Below are 23,048 nucleotides of genomic sequence, written 5' to 3' on the forward strand. Positions count from 1 at the left end.
GATTTTTTTTAAAATGAAGAAACCCTATGAGAACTATCAGATTCGATCAGAAAGACAAATCTAAGAAGAATAATTGGTGTGCCAGAAGAAAAAGAGAGAGAGAAGAGGCAGAGAGTTTATTTAAAAAATATTAACTGGGAACTTCCCAAACCTGGAGAAGAAATGGGACATACAAGTCCACAAAGCTACCAAAACACCCTATTACCTCAATGCAAAAAGACCTTCTCCAAGCACATTAATGAAACCATCACACATTATAATGAACTGAAAGGCAGCTAGGGGAAAAAACTAACCTTCAAAGGAACCCCAATTAGGCTGTCAGTGAATTTCTCAGCAGAAATTCTACGGTCCAGGAGAGAGTAGAATGACATATTCGAAGTGCTGAAAGATAAAAATTGACAGCCAAGAATACTTTATCCAGCAAAGTTATCCTTCAGCTATGAAGGAGAAATAAAGGCTTTCCCAAACAAAAGCTAAGGGAGTTCACCACCATTAGACTTGCCTTGAAAGAAATGTTGAAAGAAGTTCTTCAAGCTGAGATGAAAAGACACTAATCAGTGACATAAAAACATATGAAAATATACAACAACAATAAAGGTGAAAAATAAACAATCACAAAATGGTAACTCTGTATTAGAATGGTATATTAACCACTTACCTATACTATAAAGGTTAAAGGAAAAGATCATTAAAAATAACTATAGCTACTATAATCTGTTAACAAATGCACAGCATAGAAAGAGGTAAATTGTGACATCAAAAATGTAAAAGGGTGGAGCCTTTGTAGGCAAATGAAGATAAGGTGCTATCAGCATAAAATGGACTATTTTATCTATGAGATGTTGTATGTAAGCTTATTGGTAACCTCAAAGCAAAAGTCTAGAGTTGATTCAACAAACATACAAAAGGGATAGACTGAGCATATCACCATGGAAAACCACCAACTTACAGAGGTAGGCAGAAACACAGGGGAAAAGGAACAATATAGATATAAAACAACCAGAAGGCAAAAGATAAGATGGCAGTAGTAAGTCATTACATATCAATAATCACTCTAAATGTAAATGTAAATGGATTGAACTCACCAATACCAAGGCACAGAGTGGCTGGATGAATTAAAAAAACAAGACCCAACTCAGTCTCCCAAGGCAATAGAAATAGCAAAAATACACAAATGGGACCTATTCAAACTTATAAGCTTTTGCACAGCAAAGGAAACCATAAGCGAAACAAAAAGACAACCTATGGACTGGGAGAAAATATTTGCAAATGATGTGACCGACAAGGGCTTAATTTCCAAAATATACAAACAGCTTGTACAACTCAATAACAAAGAAACAATAACCCAAGCGAAAAATGGGCAGAAGACCTAAATAGACATTTCTCCAAAGAGGACATACAGATGGCCAAGAGGCACATGAAAAGATGCTCAACATCGCTAATTATTAGAGAAATGCAAATCAAAAGTACAATGAGGTACCACCGCACACTGGTCAGAATGGCCATCATCAAAAAGTCTACAAATAATAAATGTTGGAGAGGGTATGGAGAAAAAGGAACCTTCCTTCTGTTGGTGGGAATGTAAATTGGTGCAGCCACTATGGAAGACAATATGGAAGTTCCTCAAAAAACTAGAGTTGCCATATGATCCAGCAATCCCACTCCTGGGCATATAATGGGACAAAATTATAATTCAAAAAGATACATGCACCCCCTATGTTCATAGCAGCACTATCCATAATATCCAAGACATGGAAACAACCTAAATGTCCACTGACAGATGACTGGATAAAGAAGATGTGGTACATACATACAATGAAATACTACTCAGCCATAAAAAAAGAATGAAATAATACCATTTTCAGCAACATGGATGGACCTAGAGATTATCATACTAACTGAAGTAAGACAGAAAGAGAAAGACAAATACCATATGATATCATTTATATGTGGAATCCAAAATATGACACAAATGAACTTATCTACGAAACAGAAACAGACTTGTGGTTGCCAAGGGGTATGGGGTTGGGGGAGGGATGGATTGGGAGTTTGGGATTAGCAGATACAAACTATTACATATAGAATGGATAAACAACAAGGTCCTACTGTATAGCACAGGGAACTATATTCAATATCCTGAGATAAACCATGATGGAAAAGAGTATGAAAAAGAATGTATATATATGTATAACTGAATCACTTTGCTGTACAGCAGAAATTAACACAAACTGTAGACCAGTTATACTTCAATAAAATAAATTTTTGAAAAAAGACCCAACTATATGCTGCCTTTTGGAGACACATTTCAGCTCTAAAGACAAACATAAGCTCAAAGTCAAGGAATGGAAAAAGATATTTCAGGTAAGTGGAAACCAAAAGAAAGGGGAGGTACCCATACTTATATCAGACAAAATAGGCTTCAAGCCAAAAACAGCAAGAAAGAAGAGACAAATAAATTCATTATATAATAATAAATGAGGTCAATACACCAAGAAGACATAATAATCATAAATATATTTGCCCCCAACGTCAGAGCACCTAAATATATTAAGCAAATACAGTTGACTCTTAAATATATTAGGCAAAAATAGTTGACCCTTGAACAACAGGTTCAAGCTGCACAGATTCACTTATATGCGGATATTTTTCAATAAATACATACTGCAGTACAACATAATCTGTGGTTGACTGAATCCATGGATGTGGAGCCACGTAAATAAAGGGCCGACTCTAAGGTTATATGTGGACCTTAACTGTGCAGATGGTTGGGGCCCTAACCTCCATGTTGTTCAAAGGTCAACTATATTAACAGATCTCAAGGGAGAAACAGACAACAATACAATAATAGTAGGGGACTTCACTGTCCCACTGTGAGTGACAGATAAATAATCCACACAGAAAATTAACAAGCAAACATTGGAACTGAGGCATACTTTAAACCAAATGGACTAAACAGACATATACAGAACATTCCATCTAATAGCAACAGAATACACATTCTTCTCAAATGCACATAGAACATTCTCTAGGATAGATCATATGATAGGATACAAAATAAATCTTAGCAAATATAAGACGATTGAAATCATACTATCTTTTCTGACCACAGTGGTATGAAACTAGAAATCTACAACAAGAAGAAAGCTGTAAAACATAAAAACATGTGGAAACTAAACACATTTCTGAACAACCAACGGATCAAAGAAGAAATCAAAAGGGAAATTAAAAATTATCTCAAAACAAATGAAAATGGAAACACAACATATCAAAACTTAAGGAATGCAGCAGAAACAGTTCTGAGAGGAAAGTTTATATAAATTAATGCATATATTAAGAAATTAGAAAGATCTCAAACACTCTAACTTTACACCTCAAGGAACTAGAAAAAGAAGAACAATTTAAGCCCAAAGTTAGCAGAAGGAAGGAAATAATAAAGATCAGAGTGGAAATAAATGAAATAGAGACCAGAAAAACAATAGAGAAGATCAATGAAACCAAGAGCTGGGTTTTTTGAAAAGATAAACATAATTGACAAACCCTTAACTAGACTAAGAAAAAAGAGAGGACTCAAAATTAGAGATGAAAGAGGAGACATTACAACTGATACTACAGAAATACATAGGATAAGAAGCTATGAACAATTATATGCCAACAAATTAGATAACCTGAAGAAATGGATAAATTTCTAGAAACAGACAACCTACCAAGACTGAATCAGCAAGAAACAGAAAATCTGAAAAGACCAATAATGAGGAAAGAGATTGAATCAGTAATCAAAAGCCTCCCAACACAGAAAACCCTAGAACCAGACAGCTTCACTGGTGAATTTTCTAACAATTAAAGAAGAATTAATACCAGTCCTTCTCAAATGCTTAAAAAAATTGAAGAGGAGGGAACACTACCAAACTCATTCTGCAAAGCCAACATTACCCTGATACCAAAACCAGATAAGGATACTATAAGAAAAGATAACTTTGGACCAATATCCCTGATGAATATAGATGCAAAAATTCTGAAAATATTAGCAAACTAAATTCAAGAACACATTAAAACAACTGTACACTACAACCAAGTGGGATTTATCCCTGGAATGCAAAATTGGTTCAACATACACAAATTTTTAAATGTAATATATCACATTAATAGAATAAAATATAGGAGGAACCAAGATGGCAGAGTAGAAGGACATGCTCTCACTCCCTCTTGTGAGAACACCAGAATCACAACTAGCTGCTGGACAATCATCGACAGGAAGACACTGGAACTCACCAAAAAAGATACCCCACATCCAAAGACAAAGGAGAAGCCACAGTGAGATGGTAGGAAGGGTGCAATCACAGTAGAATCAAATCCCATAACTGGTGGGTGGGTGACTCACAGACTGGAGAACACTTATACCACAGAGTGGTATTCACTCCCACTGGAGTGAAGGTTCTGAGCCCCACGTCAGGCTTCCCAACCTAGGCGTCCGGCAACAGGAGGAGGAATTCCTAGAGAATCAGACTTTGAAGCCTAGTGGGAATTGATTGCAGGACTTTGACAGGCCTGGGGAAAACAGAGACTCCACTCTTGGAGGGCACACATAAAGTAGCGTGCACATTGGGACCCAGCAGAAGGAGCAGTGACCCCAGGGAAGATGGAACCAGACCTACCTGCTAGTGTTGGAGGGTCTCCTGCAGAGGTGGGAGGGGGCTGTGGCTCACCATGGGGACAAGTACACTGGCAGCAGAAGTTCTGGGAAGTACTCCTTGGCGTGAGCCCTCCGACAGTATGTCATTAGCCCCACCAAAGAGCCCAGGTAGGCTCCAGTGTTGGGTTGCCCCAGGCCAAACAACCAACAGGGAGGGAACCCAGCCCCACCCATCAAGACTCAAGTGGATTAAAGTTTTACTGAGCTCTGCCCACCAGAGCAACAGTCAGCTCTACCCACCACCAGTCCCTCCCATCAAACCTCTTAGATAGCCTCATCCACCAGAGGGCAGACAGCAGAAGCAAGAAGAACTACAATCCTGCAGCCTGTGGAAAAAAACCACATTCAAAGAAAGACAAGATGAAAAGCCAGAAGGCTATGTACCAGATGAAGGAACAAGATAAAACCCCAGAAAAACAACTAAATGAAGTGGAGATAGGCAACCTTCCAGAAAAAGAATTCAGAATAATGATAGAGAAGACGATCCAGAACCTTGGAAAAAGAATGGAGGCAAAGATCGAGAAGATGCAAGAAATGATTAACAAAGACCTAGAAGAATTAAAGAACAAACAAACAGAGATGAACAATACAATAACTGAAATGAAAACTACACTAGAAGGAATCAATAGCAGAATAACTGAGGCAGAAGAACGGATAAGTGACCTGGAAGACAGAATGGTGGAATTCACTGCCATGGAACAGAATAAATAAAAAGAATGAAAAGAAATGAAGACAGCCTAAGAGACCTCTGGGACAAAATCAAACACACCAACATTCGCATTATAGGGGTCCCAGAAGGAAAAGAGAGAGAAAAAGGACCCGAGAAAATATGTGAAGAGATTATAGTCGAAAACTTCCCTAACATGGGAAAGAAGTAGCCACCCAAGTCCAGGAAGCATAGAGAGCCCCAGGCAGGATAAACCCAAGGAGAAACATGCCGAGACACATAGTAATCAAATTGACAAAAATTAAAGACAAAGAAAAATTATTGGAAGCAACAAGGGAAAAACGGCAAATACCATACAAGGGAATTCCCGTAAGGTTAACAGCTGACTTCTCAGCAGAAACTCTACAGGCCAGAAGGGAGTGGCATTACATACTTAAAGTGATGAAAGGGAAGAACCTACAACCAAGATTACTCTACCCAGCAAGGATCTCATTCAGATTCGATGGAGAAATCAAAAGCTTTACAGACAAGCAAAAGCTAAGAGAATTCAGCACCACCAAACCAGCTCTACAACAAATGCTAAAGGAACTTCTCTAAGTGGGAAATGCAAGAGAAGAAAAGGACCTACAAAAACAAACCCAAAACAATTAAGAAAATGGTCATAGGAACATACATATCGATAATTTCCTTAAATGTGAATGGATTAAATGCTCCAACCAAAAGACACAGGCTTGCTGAATGGATACAAAAACAAGACCCATATATATGCTGTCTACAAGAGACCCACTTCAGACCTAGGGACACATACAGACTGAAAGTGAGGGGATGGAAAAAGATATTCCATGCAAATGGAAATCAAAAGAAAGCTGGAGTAGCAATACTCATATCAGATAAAATAGACTTTTAAATAAAGTATGTTACAAGAGACAAGGAAGGACACTACATAATGATCAAGGGATCATTCCAAGAAGAAGATATCACAAATATAAATATATATGTACCCAACATAGGAGCACCTCCATACATAAGGCAACTGCTAACAGCTATAAAAGAGGAAATCAACAGTAACACAATAACAGTGGGGGACTTTAACACCTCACTTACACCAATGGACAGATCATCCAAACAGAAATTAATAAGGAAACAGAAGCTTTACATGACACAACAGACCAGATAGATTTAATTGATATGTATAGGACATTCCATCTAAAAACAGCAGATTACACTTTCTTCTCAAGTGCACACGGAACATTCTCCAGGATAGATCATATCTTGGGTCACAAATCAAGCCTCAGTAAATTTAAGAAAATTGAAATCATATCAAGCATCTTTTCTGACCACAACACTATGAGATTAGAAATGAATTACAGGGAAAAAAACATAAAAAACATAAACACATGGAGGCTAAACAATACGTTACTAAATAACCAACAGATCATTGAAGAAATCAAAGAGAAAATCAAAAAATACCTAGAGACAAATGACAATGAAAACACGATGATCCAAAACCTATGGGATGCAGTAAAAGCAGTTCTAAGAGGGAAGATTACAGCTATACAAGCCTACCTCAAGAAACAAGAAAAATCTCAAGTAAACAATCTAACCTTACACCTAAAGGAACTAGAGAAAGAAGAACAAACAAAACCCAAAGCTAGCAGAAGGAAAGAATTCATAAAGATCAGAGCAGAAATAAATGAAATAGAAACAAAGAAAACAATAGCAAAGATCAATAAAACTAAAAGCTGGTTCTTTGAGAAGATAAACAAAATTGATAAACCATTAGGCAGAAAAAGAGGGTGAGGACTCAAATCAATAAAATTAGAAATGAAAAAGGAGAAGTTACAACAGACACCGCAGAAATACAAAGCATCCTAAGAGACTACTACAAGCAACTCTATGCCAATAAAATGGACAACCTGGAAGTAATGGACAAATTCTTAGAAAGGTATAACCCCCCACAAGACTGAACCAGGAAGAAACAGAAAATAAGAACAGACCAATCACAAGTAATGAAATTGAAACTGTGACTAAAAATCTTCGAACAAACAAAAGTCCAGGAACAGATGGCTTCACAGGTGAATTCTATCAAACATTTAGAGAAGAGCTAACACCCATCCATCTCAAACTCTTCCAAAATATTGCAGAGGAGGGAACACTCCCAAACTCACTCTATGAGGCCATCATCACCCTGATACCAAAACCAGACAAAGATACTACAAAAAAAGAAAATTACAGACCAATATCACTGATGAATATAGATGAAAAAATCCTCACCAAGATACGAGCAAACAGAATCCAACAACACATTAAAAGGATCATACACCATGATCAAGTGGGATTTATCCCAGGGATGCAAGGATTCTTCAATATATGCAAATCAATCAATGTGATACACCATATTAACAAACTGAAGAATAAAAACCATATGATCATCTCAATAGATGCAGAAAAAGCTTTTGACAAAATTCAACACCCATTTATAAAAACTCTCCAGAAAGTGGGCATAGAGGGAACCTACCTCAACATAATAAAGGCCATATATGACAAACCCACAGCAAACATCATTCACAATGGTGAAAAACTGAAAGCATTTCCTCTAAGATCAGGAATGAGACAAGGATGTCCACTCTCACCACTATTATTCAACATAGTTTTGGAAGTCCTAGCCATGGCAATCAGAGAAGAAAAAGAAATAAAAGGAATACAAATTGGAAAAGAAGAAGTAAAACTGTCACTGTTTGCAGATGGCATGATACTATACATAGAGAATCCTAAAACTGCCACCAGAAAACTACTAGAGCTAATCAATGAATTTGGTAAAGTTGCAGGATACAAAATTAATGCACAGAAATCTCTTGCATTCCTATACACTAATGATGAAAAATCTGAAAGAGAAGTTAAGGAAACACTCCCATTTACCATTGCAACAAAAAGCATAAAATACCTTGGAATAAACCTGCCTAGGGAGACAAAAGACCTGTATGCAGAAAACTATAAGACACTGATGAAAGAAATTAAAGATGATACCAACAGATGGAGAGATATACTATGTTCTTGGATTGGAAGAATCAATATTGTGAAAATGACTATACTACCCAAAGCAATCTACAGATTCAATGCAATCACTAGCAAATTACCTATGGTATTTCTTACAGAATTAGAACAAATCATCTTAAAATTTGTATGGAGACACAAAAGACCTGAATAGCCAAAGCAGTCTTGAGGGAAAAAAACGGAGCTGGAGGAATCAGACTCCCTGACTTCAGACTATACTACAAAGCTACAGTAATCAAGACAATATGGTACTGGCACAAAAACAGAAACATAGATTAATGGAACAAGATAGAAAGCCCAGAGATAAACCCACGCACCTATGGTCAACTAATCTATGACAAAGGAGGCAAAGATATACAATGGACAAAAGACAGTCTCTTCAATAAGTGGTGCTGCGAAAACTGGACAGCTACATGTAAAAGAATGAAATTAGAACACTCCCTAACACCATACACAAAAATAAACTCAAAATGGATTCGAGACCTAAATCTAAGGCTGGGTACTATAAAACTCTTAGAGGAAAATATAGGAAAAACACTCTTTGACATAAATCACAGCAAGATCTTTTTTGACCCACCTCCTAGAGTAATGGAAATGAAAACAAAAATAAACAAATTGGACCTAATAAAACTTCAAAGCTTTTGCACAGCAAAGGAAACCATAAACAAGACGAAAAGACAACCCTCAGAATGGGAGAAAATATTTGCAAATGAATCAATGGACAAAGGATTAATCTCCCAAATATATAAACAGCTCATGCAGCTCAATATTAAAGAAACAAACAACCCAATCCAAAATGGGCAGAAGACCTAAATAGACATTTCTCCAAAGAAGACATACAGATGGCCAAGAAGCACATGAAAAGCTGCTCAACATCACTAATTATTAGAGAAATGCAACTCAAAACTACAATGAGGTGTCACCTCACACCAGTTAGAATGGGCATCATCAGAAAATCTACAAACACCAGATGCTGGAGAGGGTGTGGAGAAAAGGGAACCCTCTTGCACCTTTGGTGGGAATGTAAATTGATACAGCCACTATGGAGAACAGTATGGGGGTTCCTTAAAAAACTAAAAATAGAATTACCATATGATCCAGCAATCCCACTACTGGGCATATACTCAGAGAAAACCATAATTCAAAAAGACACATGCACCCCAATGTTCATTGCAGCACTATTTACAATAGCCAGGTCATGGAAGCAACCTAAATGCCCATCAACAGACGAATGGATAAAGAAGAGGTGGTACATATATACAATGGAATAGTACTCAGCCATAAAAAGGAACGAAATTGAGTCATTTGTTGAGACGTGGATGGATCCAGAGACTGTCATACAGAGGGAAGTAAGTCAGAAAGAGAAAAACAAATATATTAATGCATATATGTGGAACCTAGAAAAATGTTACAGATGAGCCGGTTTGCAGGGCAGAAGTTGAGACACAGATGTAGAGAACAAACGTATGCACACCAAGGGGGGAAAACCGCGGTGGGGTGGGGATGGTGGTGTGCTGAATTGAGCGCTTGGGATTGACATGTATACACTGATGTGTATAAAATTGATGACTAATAAGAACCTGCAGTATAAAAAAACAAATGAACAAACAGAAGAAAAACAACTAGTACTAAACTTTCTTTGGGTTATTTGTATGGAAATATGTTAATATAAATGTTTCAGACATTACGTGAAATTTCTAAAAATCTTATATGTTCTGGTGTAACGTTATAAGTCATAAGTCTAGTTACTTTAAAATGTATATCTCAGAAATAACTAAATTTCCTTGTCAATTGCATTATTATGAACTTTCATCAAATCTTTAACCATGGTCATTTTTAAGTCTTTTGTCATTTACAGACAGTTCTGGGTGTACTCTGATGCTTTCACAAAAATGTTCCTATAAAAGGGTTTCATCTTCAAGGAATTCATGGAAAAGACTCTGACAAGTACAGGTTTCTGGTAACTGACTATACTGCTGAACTGAATGAATAAGCATTTTCAGAACTCTAATGGAAAACTGATGAACTCATAAAAGTGCTTACAAAAGATCAAGAGGAGAAAAAAAATGAATTACATGGGACTGAGTGAACTGATGAGGATGATTATAATTTTTGTGACTTTCTGTTTGAATTTAAAAAAAAATCCCACAAGGACTCAGAGGTAAAAAATATACAAATCAATTTTCACTGCAAAGTAAAGGAGCTGTTACAGCGGAGGATTACTGGAGTGAATGTCAATATTATGACATAGTATGAGTGTGTTTCGTGTTTGGTAATTGCAATCATTGTTGCTTTTGTTGTGGTTATCCATTTACAATGCTTGGTTTCAGTTTATTTATCTCTTGTAAAAATAAAATACAGTGTGTGTGTGTGAAAGAAAAATGAGAGACAAATTAATCCCATCAAAATGGCAGATTCTTAAAAAGTCATAAGATGAAATTTTGCGAAGAACGAAGGGAAATGAACTTCTCGTAATTGCTTGTGGGTTTTAAAATTGGTACAACTGCCACAAGGGCAATTTGGCATATTTATAAAAAATCCTAGATGTATGCATTATCATATATCTGTCTTCCTGTGCTAGGTATTATGCTAGGTAGTAGAAGAGTGATGGATGGTAAGCAAAATATTATTCCTGCCTCCCTGGGAGGAAAGACAACTAAATAAGCAATCACAATAATGTGATCATTTCATGAAGACTATAAAATAGATTTTCCTATTTTTGCAATAATGATATCTGTGTATGTGTGCATGTAGAATATTAAATACACTAAAAGAATATATACCGGAAAAAAAAATCCTCTAATGCTAAAAGCAGATAACTGACAACTCCACTTCAGACTCTTCTAGGAAATGACACATTTTGTCTTTTTTTTTTTTTTTCCCAAAACTATGGTTCAGAATTGAAGCCCTGAGTAGGTCCAAAGCTGTTTTGATAAACACCATCTTATTCTTGCTTGGGGACATCTTGTCCCTCCCCCCATTAAAATTTTAAGTGGTTTTGGACTTAAGTGGACCTGAGTTCCAGGACAGGCTTTGATTCTAATTATTAAAAAGAACTTGTACTACCAAAAAAAAAAAAGAATAAAATATAAAAATCATGATTATCTCAATAAATGCAGGAAAAGCATTTGCAAAATTCAACATCCTTTCATGATAAAAACCTTGACAGATTGGGCATAGAACAAACTACTACTTTAACATAGTAGAGGCCACACACAACAAACTCACAGTTAACATTATACTCAATGGAGAAAATTGAAAAAATTTCCTCTAACATCAAGAACAAGACAAGAATGCCCACTCCCACCACTCTTATTCAATATAGTACTGGAAGTCCTAGCTAGAGTAATTAAGTAAGACAAAGAAATCCAAATTTCTTTGGATTTCTAAGTAAGACAAAGTCATCCAAATCAGAAAGGAAGAAGTAAAATTATCACTATTTGCAGATGATATGATTTTACATACAAAAATCCCAAAGACTCAATCAAAGAACTGTTGGAACTAATCAACAAATTTCATAAAACTGCAGGATATAAAATCAACATACAGAAATCAGCTGCATTTGTGTATACCAACAATTAAGTATCTGACAAAGAAATTACCCCATAAACAATAGCATCAAAAACAATAAAATACCTAGGAATAAATTTAACCAAGGAAGTGAAAGACCTGTACAACAAAAACTACAAGACTTTGCTGAAAGAAATTGAAGAAGACACAAACAAATGGAAAAACATCTCCTGTTCATGGATTGGAAGAATATTGTAAAATGTCCATATTACCCAAACTGATCTATAGATTCAACACAATCTCTATCAAAATATCAAGGGCATTCACCACAGAAATAGAAAAACACAATCCTAAAATTTGTATGGAACCACAAAAGACTCCAAATATCCAAAGAAATCCTAAGGAGAAAAAACAAATCCAAAAGTATCACACTTACTGACTTCAAACTATACTACAAAGCTAGAGTAATATAAAAACAGTATGGTACTGGCATAAAATTAGACATATAGACCATTAGAACAGAATACAGAGTCCAGAATTAAACCCTCCGCATATGTGGTCAACTACCTGTTGACAAGAGAGCCAAGAATACCCAATGAGGAAAGGATAGTCTCTTCAACAAATAGTGTTGAAAAAACTGGATAAACACATGTAGAACAATGAAATTGAACCCCTATCTTACACCACTCGCAAAAAGAACTCTAAGTGGATCAAAGACTTAAACATAAGACCTGATACTATACAGGTAAAGAGCCATAAAATTAAGACAAAATAAGCTCTATGATGATAAGCAGAGTTGTGGGAGCTACAGAGGAAGCAGTAGTTAATTAAATGTGCCCAGAAGAGGGCGCATTTGAGCTCACACTTGGAGAAAGAATAGAATTTCACCAGAGTATGAACAGAAACACTAAGTACATGACACGACCCCATAAAACTAGAAGTGTAGTGTGGGTGGGTAGAGGATTGTTTGGGACACCTGTCTGGGTCATGGGGCATGTTTGGACATGAGGCTTAGAAGACCCTTGAATGGCACGCAAAAAGTTTGGGATTTAGTCTACAGGCAACAAGAACCGACTGAAACATTGAGTAGGAAGGTGATGAGGGATGGGCTTTAACCAACATTAATAGTAGAGCAATGGGGGAAGGAGGAGAAAGCCTGAGGCAGAGAAGTCAGTTAGAAAATCAGAGTTTGATTTGGGGACAGTGGAGAGGAGGGACAGATGAGAGACATTTTTGAAGGGTAATTAATTTGGGGGACTTGGAGGCTCTTCTCAAGGCTGAGCTAGCTAAAAGCTGGTTTTTATGTAAGACAGCTCTGAGGGGAGGTGGGGAAGGGGGACATGAAAGGTGGAGCAGGTTTAAGGATGAGATTGAGAGATTGGTTTGGAAAGTGCTGCTTCTGTAGCATAGCAGCAGACAACTGGTCAGGGTTAGAGAGAGAGAGAATTGGGAAACCTCATCAGACAGATAATAAAGTCATGAGAGCGGATGGACTCACCCAAGGAAAGAGGGAAGTCAGGAGAAAAGTGGAACCAAGGGAAAAACTGAAGGGAATGCCTGTGTCTATTGGTGGGTGAAGTGCCAACCAGCATAGTCACTGAGTATGAATGTAACCAAAGATGGGGGATACCCTGGAGGTGGCAGTATCACAGAAATGAGGTAAATGGACTCTTTAGGACTCTGGGACCATATCACCCATGTTAGAATTGCTTCTTAGTGATGTGTCTTGGGCAAATTACTTGACTTCTTTGTGCCTCAGTTTCCTCAGCTGTAAAATAAGGATAATAATAGTATCCACATAATAGAGTGGTTGTGAAAACTGAGTTACAATAGGTGAAGTAATTAGAACAGTGCCTGTTACATAGAAAATGGTGTATGTGTTAGTCATTGTTTTGTTGTTACTTTCTAAAATAAGGTTTTAAAAGTAAAAACAGTAGAAAATATGCAGTCATTCATTCAGCCAAGTGCTTTTAAAATTTTTTTCAATTATGCCATCTGGTTGTTTTGCATGAGGCACTGCCTTTTTAAAAACTTTTTATTTTGCAAAGTTGCAAACATAGTACAGAGTTCCTAAATACTCTTCACCTTGTTTCTCATAAGGTTAACATCTTACATATATATTGAAGCCAGAAAATTAACATTAATACAGTACTGTTAACTAATTACCTTATTTGAATAATGCCTGTTTTCCACTGTCTTTTTTTCTTGTCCATGACCCATTCCAGCATCCAACACTGCATTTAGTTGTATCTCCTTTGTTCCCTCCAGTCTATGACAGTTCTGTCTTTTTCATGATCTTAACATATTTTAAGACTACTAGTTTTGTAGAAGGTCCTTCCATTTGGGTTTATCTAATGGTTTCTCATGATTAGGTTGAGGTTATGCATTTTTGGCAAAAATTCCACAGAAAGGATATTGTAGCCTCCTCAGTACACCATCTTGGGGGTATGATGTCAATATGTCTTATTACTGGTGATATTAACTTGGATGACTCAGTTACGGTGATGTCTATCAGGTTTCTCCATAGTAAAGATACTATTTTTTCCTTTGTAATTACTATCATGTAGGGAGATACTTTGAGAATATACAAATCATTTTTTCAATATAATTTCCCCTACTAATTTTAGCATTCTTTGATGGCTCTTGCCTGTAACAATTACTACTGTGGTGTCTGACTAATGGTGATTTTCTATTTTTAAGTCATTCCTTCTACATTTATTAATTAGAATTCTGTCATAAGAAAGAGCTGTCCCTTTCCCCCCATTTATTTATTTCAGTATATATTTATACCTGTATTTATTTCAGTATGGACTTGGATACTTAGTCTTTGGGTTGTAATCCAATACTATCCTTATTTATTTTGTTGTGCAGATTTTTCCAGCTTTGGCCATTGGGACCTCATTCAAGTTTGTTCTGTGTCCTATTGATGTGTCCCCATCATTTCTCAAGCACTTCCTAACTTTCTGGCATCACAAGATATTCCAGACTAATCTTGTCTTTTCCCTGCCATAGCTCTGGAATCAAACATTTCTCTAAGGAGCCCTGGTTCCTTTTATTAGAGAATGGTATTTAGAAAACAAGCTCTGGACTCTAGGTATGATCATTGCTCCTAGGATGCCACTGCTTCCAGGCTCGGGGAGGGGTACCTCTTTTTCAAGTGTCCTGGCCGTCTTTCTAGAAGAGATGTTCCCTGTGCTTTGGGGAAAAATATGGGTTAAAACAATGACACATTCAGATTATTATCCTTTTGAAAATAGTACTGGAAAACCAATACTCTGTTCTTTTTCCTTTTTCCTTCCCTAGTTCTCCAGTTTGGATTCACAACTATCTTTGTGGCAGCTTTTCCCCTAGCACCACTTCTGGCCTTACTGAATAATATAATTGAAATTCGACTTGACGCTTATAAATTTGTCACACAGTGGAGGCGACCTTTAGCTTCAAGGGCCAAAGACATAGGTAAGTTGGATTTGAAGTGTTTTTAAAAGATATTAACCACCTGGTAGATAAAATAAAACAGCTACCAGCTTTAGATTTTTACATATGGTTTCCATGTAAGATGACTCAACTAACTCGTGCAAAAGAATAATTGTTAGCTTTAAATAATATTAGATAACAAGTACAGCTACCTATTTGGAAATTTATAATTTCCAGTGCTAGAGAATTTGTGCTTAAATAGATTCTCAATTTGGTTGTTTCTATCCTAAGACTTTGGAATCTAAAAATTTGATTTATTACCACCTATTTCCTTTTTAAAGTAGATCTCCCATTTGCTTAACTTTGTTTTGCTCTTTCCTAAATGTTTGCCGGAGTCATAGGAAGCATGGTCCAGTTTTTCTAGAGGCAGAGATGGCCTTTGGTTTTTGACTAGAGATGCTGAGTTGAATCAGGTGCAGCCCCTCAAAAGCTGGCAGAGATCAGAGACTGTCTTTTATCCATTTCTGCATCCAGTGCTTAGGATAGGGCAGGCAGGTGCTCAGCCAGTGTGTGCAGAAGAGAATTCGGTGTGCATATGCTTAACTCAGTGGTCTTGGAACGTCCCAATGAAACAAACACACTCAATGAGCACCTACTACTCTGGGCCAGTGCATCAGGAACTTGGTCCATAAAGATGAACTGGAGAGACCCTATAGGTACCCCCAAGGAGCTCCCGGTCTGGTGGCATCTTGACATTGCATGTGCCAATCTGATCAGATAGTGTTTGGTGCCTTATCATTGACTAGAATTCTCTACCTATATCTGAACCCGATTGAGTTTTAAGTCATGAGCATGGGCACTTCCATGCAAACTCCTTCAATGCCAAGGTTTTTGAAGGTACAAATCCTTCCTCCTGGTTGCAAGAATCAGTATTTGGGATGGTGGAAGGACCCGTGCAAAGGACTATTGAAAATGAATTACCCCAGTTGTTTTTATAGTTATCACCTCTGCTGTTGTGTCTGGAATTAATTCAACACTTCTCTTTGAATAGGAATTTGGTATGGAATTCTTGAAGGCATTGGAATTCTCTCTGTTATTACAAATGCATTTGTCATAGCGATCACATCTGACTTTATCCCTCGCTTGGTGTACGCTTATAAGTATGGACCTTGTGCAGGCCAAGGAGAAGCTGGGCAAAAGTAAGTGTGCCATAAAGCCATCATGAAATCCCCATTTCCTAGCCATTGTGTGCTGTTGGACACTCAGACAGAAGCCTCTGCATTGGAGTACATGGGACACAAGCCCAGGACAGAAGGCCTGTAGTGGGGAGGTGGAAATGTGATACAATAACACTTTTGGCCAAAGAAAACACATTCTGATCTATTGAAGGGTTGGAAGTCATACAAGTCATACAAGATTTAGGTGGAATCCAATGTGAGAAAAGCAATTAATCATTTTCCCCCCTCCTGCCCACCATGAATTCAGAAGTGTGTGGTATGCTAATGTGTGTAGCAAAAAAAGTGTTCCATGATGTGTAGTTATGCCATTTTTATGAGTTTATAAAAGTATAGTTATAATTTGATTCCTCTTGTGTCATGTGTAGACTCTGCAAATTTTACATGGGAAATGTGCAATCATGTGCCAAGTACTCACAAGGTGTTCCATAAATATTTGTGGAATAAGTAACTGAATGATTCTTTCCTGGCTATGGACTTGACCAGTGTCTATATTACCACAGGCAAATTGGGTGAACTTAACTCGCTGAGGGCTCAATACTATGGCATCACCTCAATGGTTCCCAAAGCCAGGGCTCTGTATTTCTGGTCAGCTAAAGCCTTGGCAAAACTATAACATGTCCCCTAGCTTTCATTTCTACACCCTTGGAAAAAAAGATTAAAAGTCCCAACATACTTTAATGGGAAAAAATAAAATAACCCTGTTTGGCTAATGTCAAAATAATATACTTAATTGTGGGATTTAAATGTCTGTAGGTCAGAGTGGAATGTGTGTTGGGATCATAGGGTCCTTTTGGTGCCCCAGAAGTCATCTCACTTAGGCTCCTGCATATTCCTACAAGCAGCCCTGCCTCTTAGTTTACTAGTCTGAGCCAAACTAATTCATCCTCTATAGCCAGTGTAGTTCCATCAGCCCCCAAGGGGTACAGTGCCACCAAATCAAGTCAGCTAAATTTATACACACCTGACCTAGGTCCAATTTCATTATTCATCCTACATAAATGCTCTAAGGCATAGATAACTGAATGAGATAAAGCTCACAATCCAGCTATTTGAGGAAGCTTCTATAAAGTTCTTCACTAACCACGTGGCCATTAAATGTGAATTATCTAGCCACTTTAAGTGAGCATACCATCCCATTTTAAGAGAGATTTAAAGACTTACATTGTACTATGCATGCATTTCTTTCTACCTGTAACTGTTGTGAACATTCTCTGCTTGACTCAGCCTAGAAGAGCTTACCTTTGTTCAAACCACTTTCACGTATGTTTTGCATTTGATTCTCAAAACAACGCGGGTAGCGGGATATGCATTATTAGCCTCGCTTTGAAGAGCAGAAAGAGATTGAGAGAGGTTAAATCCATAATCACAAGGCAGAGTAACTGATGGAGCCCACACGAAGGTAAAGCCTAGACTCAGACAGTGCCCTTCATCCTGAACCTCACAGCCCTCGGGGCCCTTGCCAATAAGTGCTTATCCAACTCATCTAACAGTCAACTCCCTGGGATTTAAATCTTGATGGTTATTTCCATTCTTCCGCTACTTCAAATATGGTAATACCTGTCTTGTTCTGGAGGAAACCAAAAAATAAAGTGGGAACATTTATGCACAGCTGATAATGAATCAAAGCTTTAGAATTTTGACGGCCTATTAGATTTAAGACAATGTTCATGGTGATTAGAATTTCTCTAAATAGCCTCCTTAATTCAGTTTTACTGAGCTCTTTGGGCCTTTTTTTTTTTTTAAACAATGTTTCTCTTAAGAGCCTTTTGCTACCTTCAAAATTTGTAGATCTACTTTTTATCTTCTAATCCATTGGTCGCTTTTCTTTTTTTCAAATAGTTACATTTGTGTATGTTTCTTCATGAATCTTATTTTCTGCCCCACCAGCTACTCTATTATCCTTTTTAGGTTTTTTTTTTTTCCAGTTTAAAAATGCTTCAGAGATGACTGAACTCATAGAGGAGAAGCATTGTCAAATTTAAATGTCATAGGCTTTTAAGGTAGCATGCGCAGTCGGAGTGAGATCCCACTTAGATTAAATCCGGCTGTGGAAACGCCATATTTCAATTTAAATTGACCCTAAATCAACAGTATTCCAACCAAACCAATCACCTTTCTCCAAAACCCCAGGCTTCCTCACCTTACAGGTTTCCCTGGCTCCTCCATGGATGAGAATTTCACTCCTGTGTCCAGGGTCATTCAGTTCACAGGCCCCTCGTCTCTCTGACAGCGTGCTTCAGTTATTCCTGGCTGCACATTCCCAGCAGACGAGTCTTCAGCAGCACGGTGGGGAAGATATTCTCATTTTTCAGCCAGATCTGTTCGTGAAAGGAATACTGTGGTTTGAGGCAGTGGTCTCCACACAAGTGGGTACACAAGAATTTTTCAAATGTTTTCATCTTCCCTCTTAAGACATCCTGTCTTTCCAGCTGCCGGTGATCAGAGTGTTGTTCATTGCCTACGAAATGAAGTCACTTCCTCTTTCAGGGTATCTTCCCAAGGGCCCTTTAGAAAGAGCTTAGAGAACTAAAATCACCCCTGGGCAGACATCAGGAGACAGAAATTGTGAAGTAAAGTTGAAGATGTATATGATAAAATTGTTCTGTCAATCAGAGTTAAAATTTCAATCAGCAAACTAAATTTTTTTTCCAGAAGGCACAAATAACCAGTTTGATCCCTCACCCTCAATGAATGCAATAAACTAATTACTTTGTTATCAGGTAGACATGGATTAGAGTTTGGGAACATTCTCTAAGGATATATGCAGGCCTTAGAAAATTACTGTGAGGTATATACCTGATCTAGTGATATAAATCAAGCTGATTTTCCTGTAAAAATAGTGATGTCATAAGGAGTTAGAGACTTGATCAAGGACACAATGCTCGAATTTTCACAGAATGAGCTACAAATATCTTAATGAACTATAAATAATGTATTTATATAAGCTATAAATCAATTAAATCGATCAACACAGAAACCAATTGCAAAGTTGTATTTCAGAAGATAAAGCTTATGGTTACAGAGGTCTACTCTTATTTCATAATGTCTGACATTTTCAATGCAAGAAGTCAGAAGTCCACTTTTTTCTGTGCTTATCTCATTAGCCTAATTTATTACCTATAAATAAAGTTATCTACAAATTAACCTGTAAATAAATTAGTCATTTGTTGTCTACAAAGCATGTCTGACTTTAAATGCACAAACCTGACCTTATTTCTCCTTGCTTTTTTGCCCTTTCAGCCCTATCCCCATGCTATTTGAGTCACAATGCCTAAAACCTCAAAAGCAAATTTAGTAGCAGAATTCAAAGACACTCTGCAGTGACTTTGATCTGGAATCTACAAATTCAAAAGTCAACTTCTGATTCTGTTCTCTCCCTTGAAAATGATGATAATGATCACTAGTTCATCCTTTTCCCCCACAGTAAAGGATGGAAAGCAATAAGTAATGAATGGTTTTAAAACCAGAATTCTCACATTTAAATAAATGTCTTCTCAGAAGTTACTTGGAAAACGTATGCATTCTAATTCAAACAATGCTGTCCTTGCATAAGACATTTTTCTGAATCTTCTTTCTTGGAAATGCCTTCAGAGGCCATCTGCCAACCCCTTAAGAAAACTAACTTCATTATTTTATATTCTCAGGAAACTCTTCCTTTGTCTGATACTTTTTTCTCCTTCCCTCTCACTTCTCCCTGATCATCAGTGTAGCCTCATCTTTCCTCTGTCTCACCTGGAGCTGGGGGTGTGTCACAGTGAGGATACATAGACCTCCTGCCAGCAAACTTAGTAGACATGGGATCTGCTGCTGCCTGTGGCCTTCCTGCTGTAACAGTAGGTCACTGAGTTGACACATGGATGCCACTGGCTGAACTCTATACGATGAAGTGTGGGAAACCTCATTTCCCTGAATTGATGATGGTCTCAACTGTTTGATGTTGGCAAGCTAAGATTCTACCACAGTGAAAAGAATTAGATAAATGCGTAGAAAATTCAGTATTAGCAGTTCCTCTTCTTCCCTGATTATGGAAATTATATGGAAAGAAGACTTACTAGTTCCATGTGTAATGCTTTGCACCCAGAAGGAGTACATGCCCACTAAAGGCACATTTTCAACTTGATTCATGACTGACATTACATGAATATGCTTAATAAAGAGTTCAACTATGTCTCCCTTTTATCTTTTATTTTGAATGTAAGGTATTCAGCCTGTGAGATGGGTATTTCATTCGAATTTAGGTTCTCTACTGAGTTTTTTAACAGAGTAGCCATTAGCAGCTTTAATCTTAGTAAAGCTCGGGCTGCTGTGTGAGAGAAGAGTGTAGGAGGGGTTGTAATTATTCCATTTCAATGCTGGGCCTGCTTTTGCCAGTTTCCAGAGCACCTTTCCCTTCCCACAGCTCAGCTCCTGAAAAGATTCTGCTCTATTCTGTATTTCACAAAACTGGCTCCCTCTCTGTGACAGCTAATCATCATCAAGACTCTGTTTTCATATCATGTTCTAGGCAGTTCATAGATGAGGGAGAAATCATTTCAAATTACCTTTTTATGGAGTGATGGGAGAGGCCTGCTGCCAGTGGGAGTAGGGCATGTTACACACGCACTGACCATTTGTTTCACCCATGAGTGACTGTTGACAAATGGATCCTTCTGCTTGGTTCATTTCTTTTAAGGCCATGATGAAACCAGTGACTTGTCTTGAGCAAGACAACACATGCACAGAACCCATGTGCTCTCACAACTATGTTTGTGTTATCACTTGGGTTTGGTATTCAGCAACTTTGGATAATCACATCAGACATGTTAATGAAGAGAGTCTGAAGACCATGATTTCTTCTTTCAATTAATAATTAAATATTTATTGACCTCCTGCTAGGTGCATGAAATAAAATGAATAATACCACTCACATTTATTAAGATCTTGCTATAGGCTAAGCATTATATCACTTGCTTTACATATATCATTTCATTTCATTCCCACAATGACCCTATGAGGTGGACACTTTTGTTGCTTAAAGAGTTGCATAATTTGCCAAGATCACATGGCTAGAAAGCAGCAGAGCTACAATTTGACCCTAAAGCCCAAGTGTTTTGTATTGTAATATACTGACCCCCATCCCCCAATACAGAATGAAAGCCATATCCTCAAGAAGCTTATAATCCCTGGGAGGTCCAGGCAATACTTTTACTCCTGATCCATCTTCAAGACCTTGATAGAATCTCTGGTACTTTAATTTTCCTCCAATCAAATAAATTGAATTCAATATTTACTGGATTCCTACACTGCACGAGACTGTCCTAGGATACCAAAATATCTATGACACCTCTTCTGATCCAAAAAGAAAAAAACCACTATAGTCCAAAGGAGAAGACATACATGTATGCAGCCAACTCTAGTATAAGCTATATGGCCATTGTGAAGTAAATATAGCTGCACCACAGAGAGAAGGGAATGAGTCTTCTGACTGGGGGGATTAGGACATTTTCACAAAAGAGGTGACATCTCAGTTGGTGAACACTATTACCACTCGTAAAACATGAGTAAGGAATCCCAAGAGAAAAGACAACATGAGCAGAGGCATGAAAGTATATGATACATGAAAGGAACATAATCTAGCATGACTGTAGCATGGGATGTGAGTTGGGAGGGGGGTTATATTCATACTAGTTATATTCAGGGCATTATGAGAAATTATAGATAATCATTAATGAAGGAATGTGATTATGTGTGCATATATGTGTGTGTCATCAATGAAAGAAGTGGTGACTTATTTATGCAGATCATGCAATGCTTTTGCCCATTTCACTGAAGCACTGATTAGAGTAGTGATGGTCTAGATGATGATTCTGCACAAAAAGGACTATAACAAAAGAAATGACTTGTTCTTCATTCAACATACCCAGGGCTTTACAGTGTATTCCAACTTGAGCGCTGTGACAAGGCAGGTCCAAGTAAGGCACCTATAACTGTGGGGATTTCTAGGAAGCAGAGCCTTGGTGAATTGGATGCAGAGGTGATTCGAGTCCTAATTATAGAATCTGTTTTCTTTTGTAGGTGCATGGTTGGCTATGTGAACGCCAGCTTGTCTGTATTCCTAATTTCTGACTTTGAGAACCGATCTGAGCCTGAGTCTGATGGCAGTGAGTTCTCGGGGACTCCTCTCAAGTACTGTAGGTAAGTGTGGCACTCTTAGCCTCAGCTGGGCTGGCTCTGCCGTGGGGAGGTGTTGCTCAGACAGTGGCCCTTTTCGACTGAGTGGATTTACAGCTGCGGTTCTCAAACTTGATTATGCATTACAATCCCCTGGAGAATTTTTAAATCTCTTTATGAGGCTGTGACCCAGGCAGATTAAAACGTAATCTCTGGGGTGAAACCCAGACTTCCAGATCCAGGAAGCCCTTGTAAGAGGAACCCAAAGAGACCCCCACTAAGACATTATAATTAAAGTATCAAAAGTTAAGACAAGGAGAGAATA

At 37.6% G+C, this 23,048-nt stretch overlaps 1 protein-coding gene across 1 annotated transcript in view; it reads left to right on the top strand.

Annotated features, from left to right (window-relative positions):
* Window positions 1–23,048, top strand: part of ANO4 (anoctamin 4) — a 459,674-nt gene that overhangs the window by 422,188 nt on the left and 14,438 nt on the right. The window contains exons 25-27 of the mRNA XM_059937385.1: window positions 15,225–15,377; window positions 16,387–16,534; window positions 22,628–22,747. Coding sequence (XP_059793368.1) covers window positions 15,225–15,377; window positions 16,387–16,534; window positions 22,628–22,747 — 421 coding nt within the window. The remainder of the gene's footprint in view (window positions 1–15,224; window positions 15,378–16,386; window positions 16,535–22,627; window positions 22,748–23,048) is intronic.

This window comes from Balaenoptera ricei, chromosome 10 (assembly GCF_028023285.1).
Source record: "Balaenoptera ricei isolate mBalRic1 chromosome 10, mBalRic1.hap2, whole genome shotgun sequence".
Lineage (NCBI taxonomy): Eukaryota > Metazoa > Chordata > Mammalia > Artiodactyla > Balaenopteridae > Balaenoptera > Balaenoptera ricei.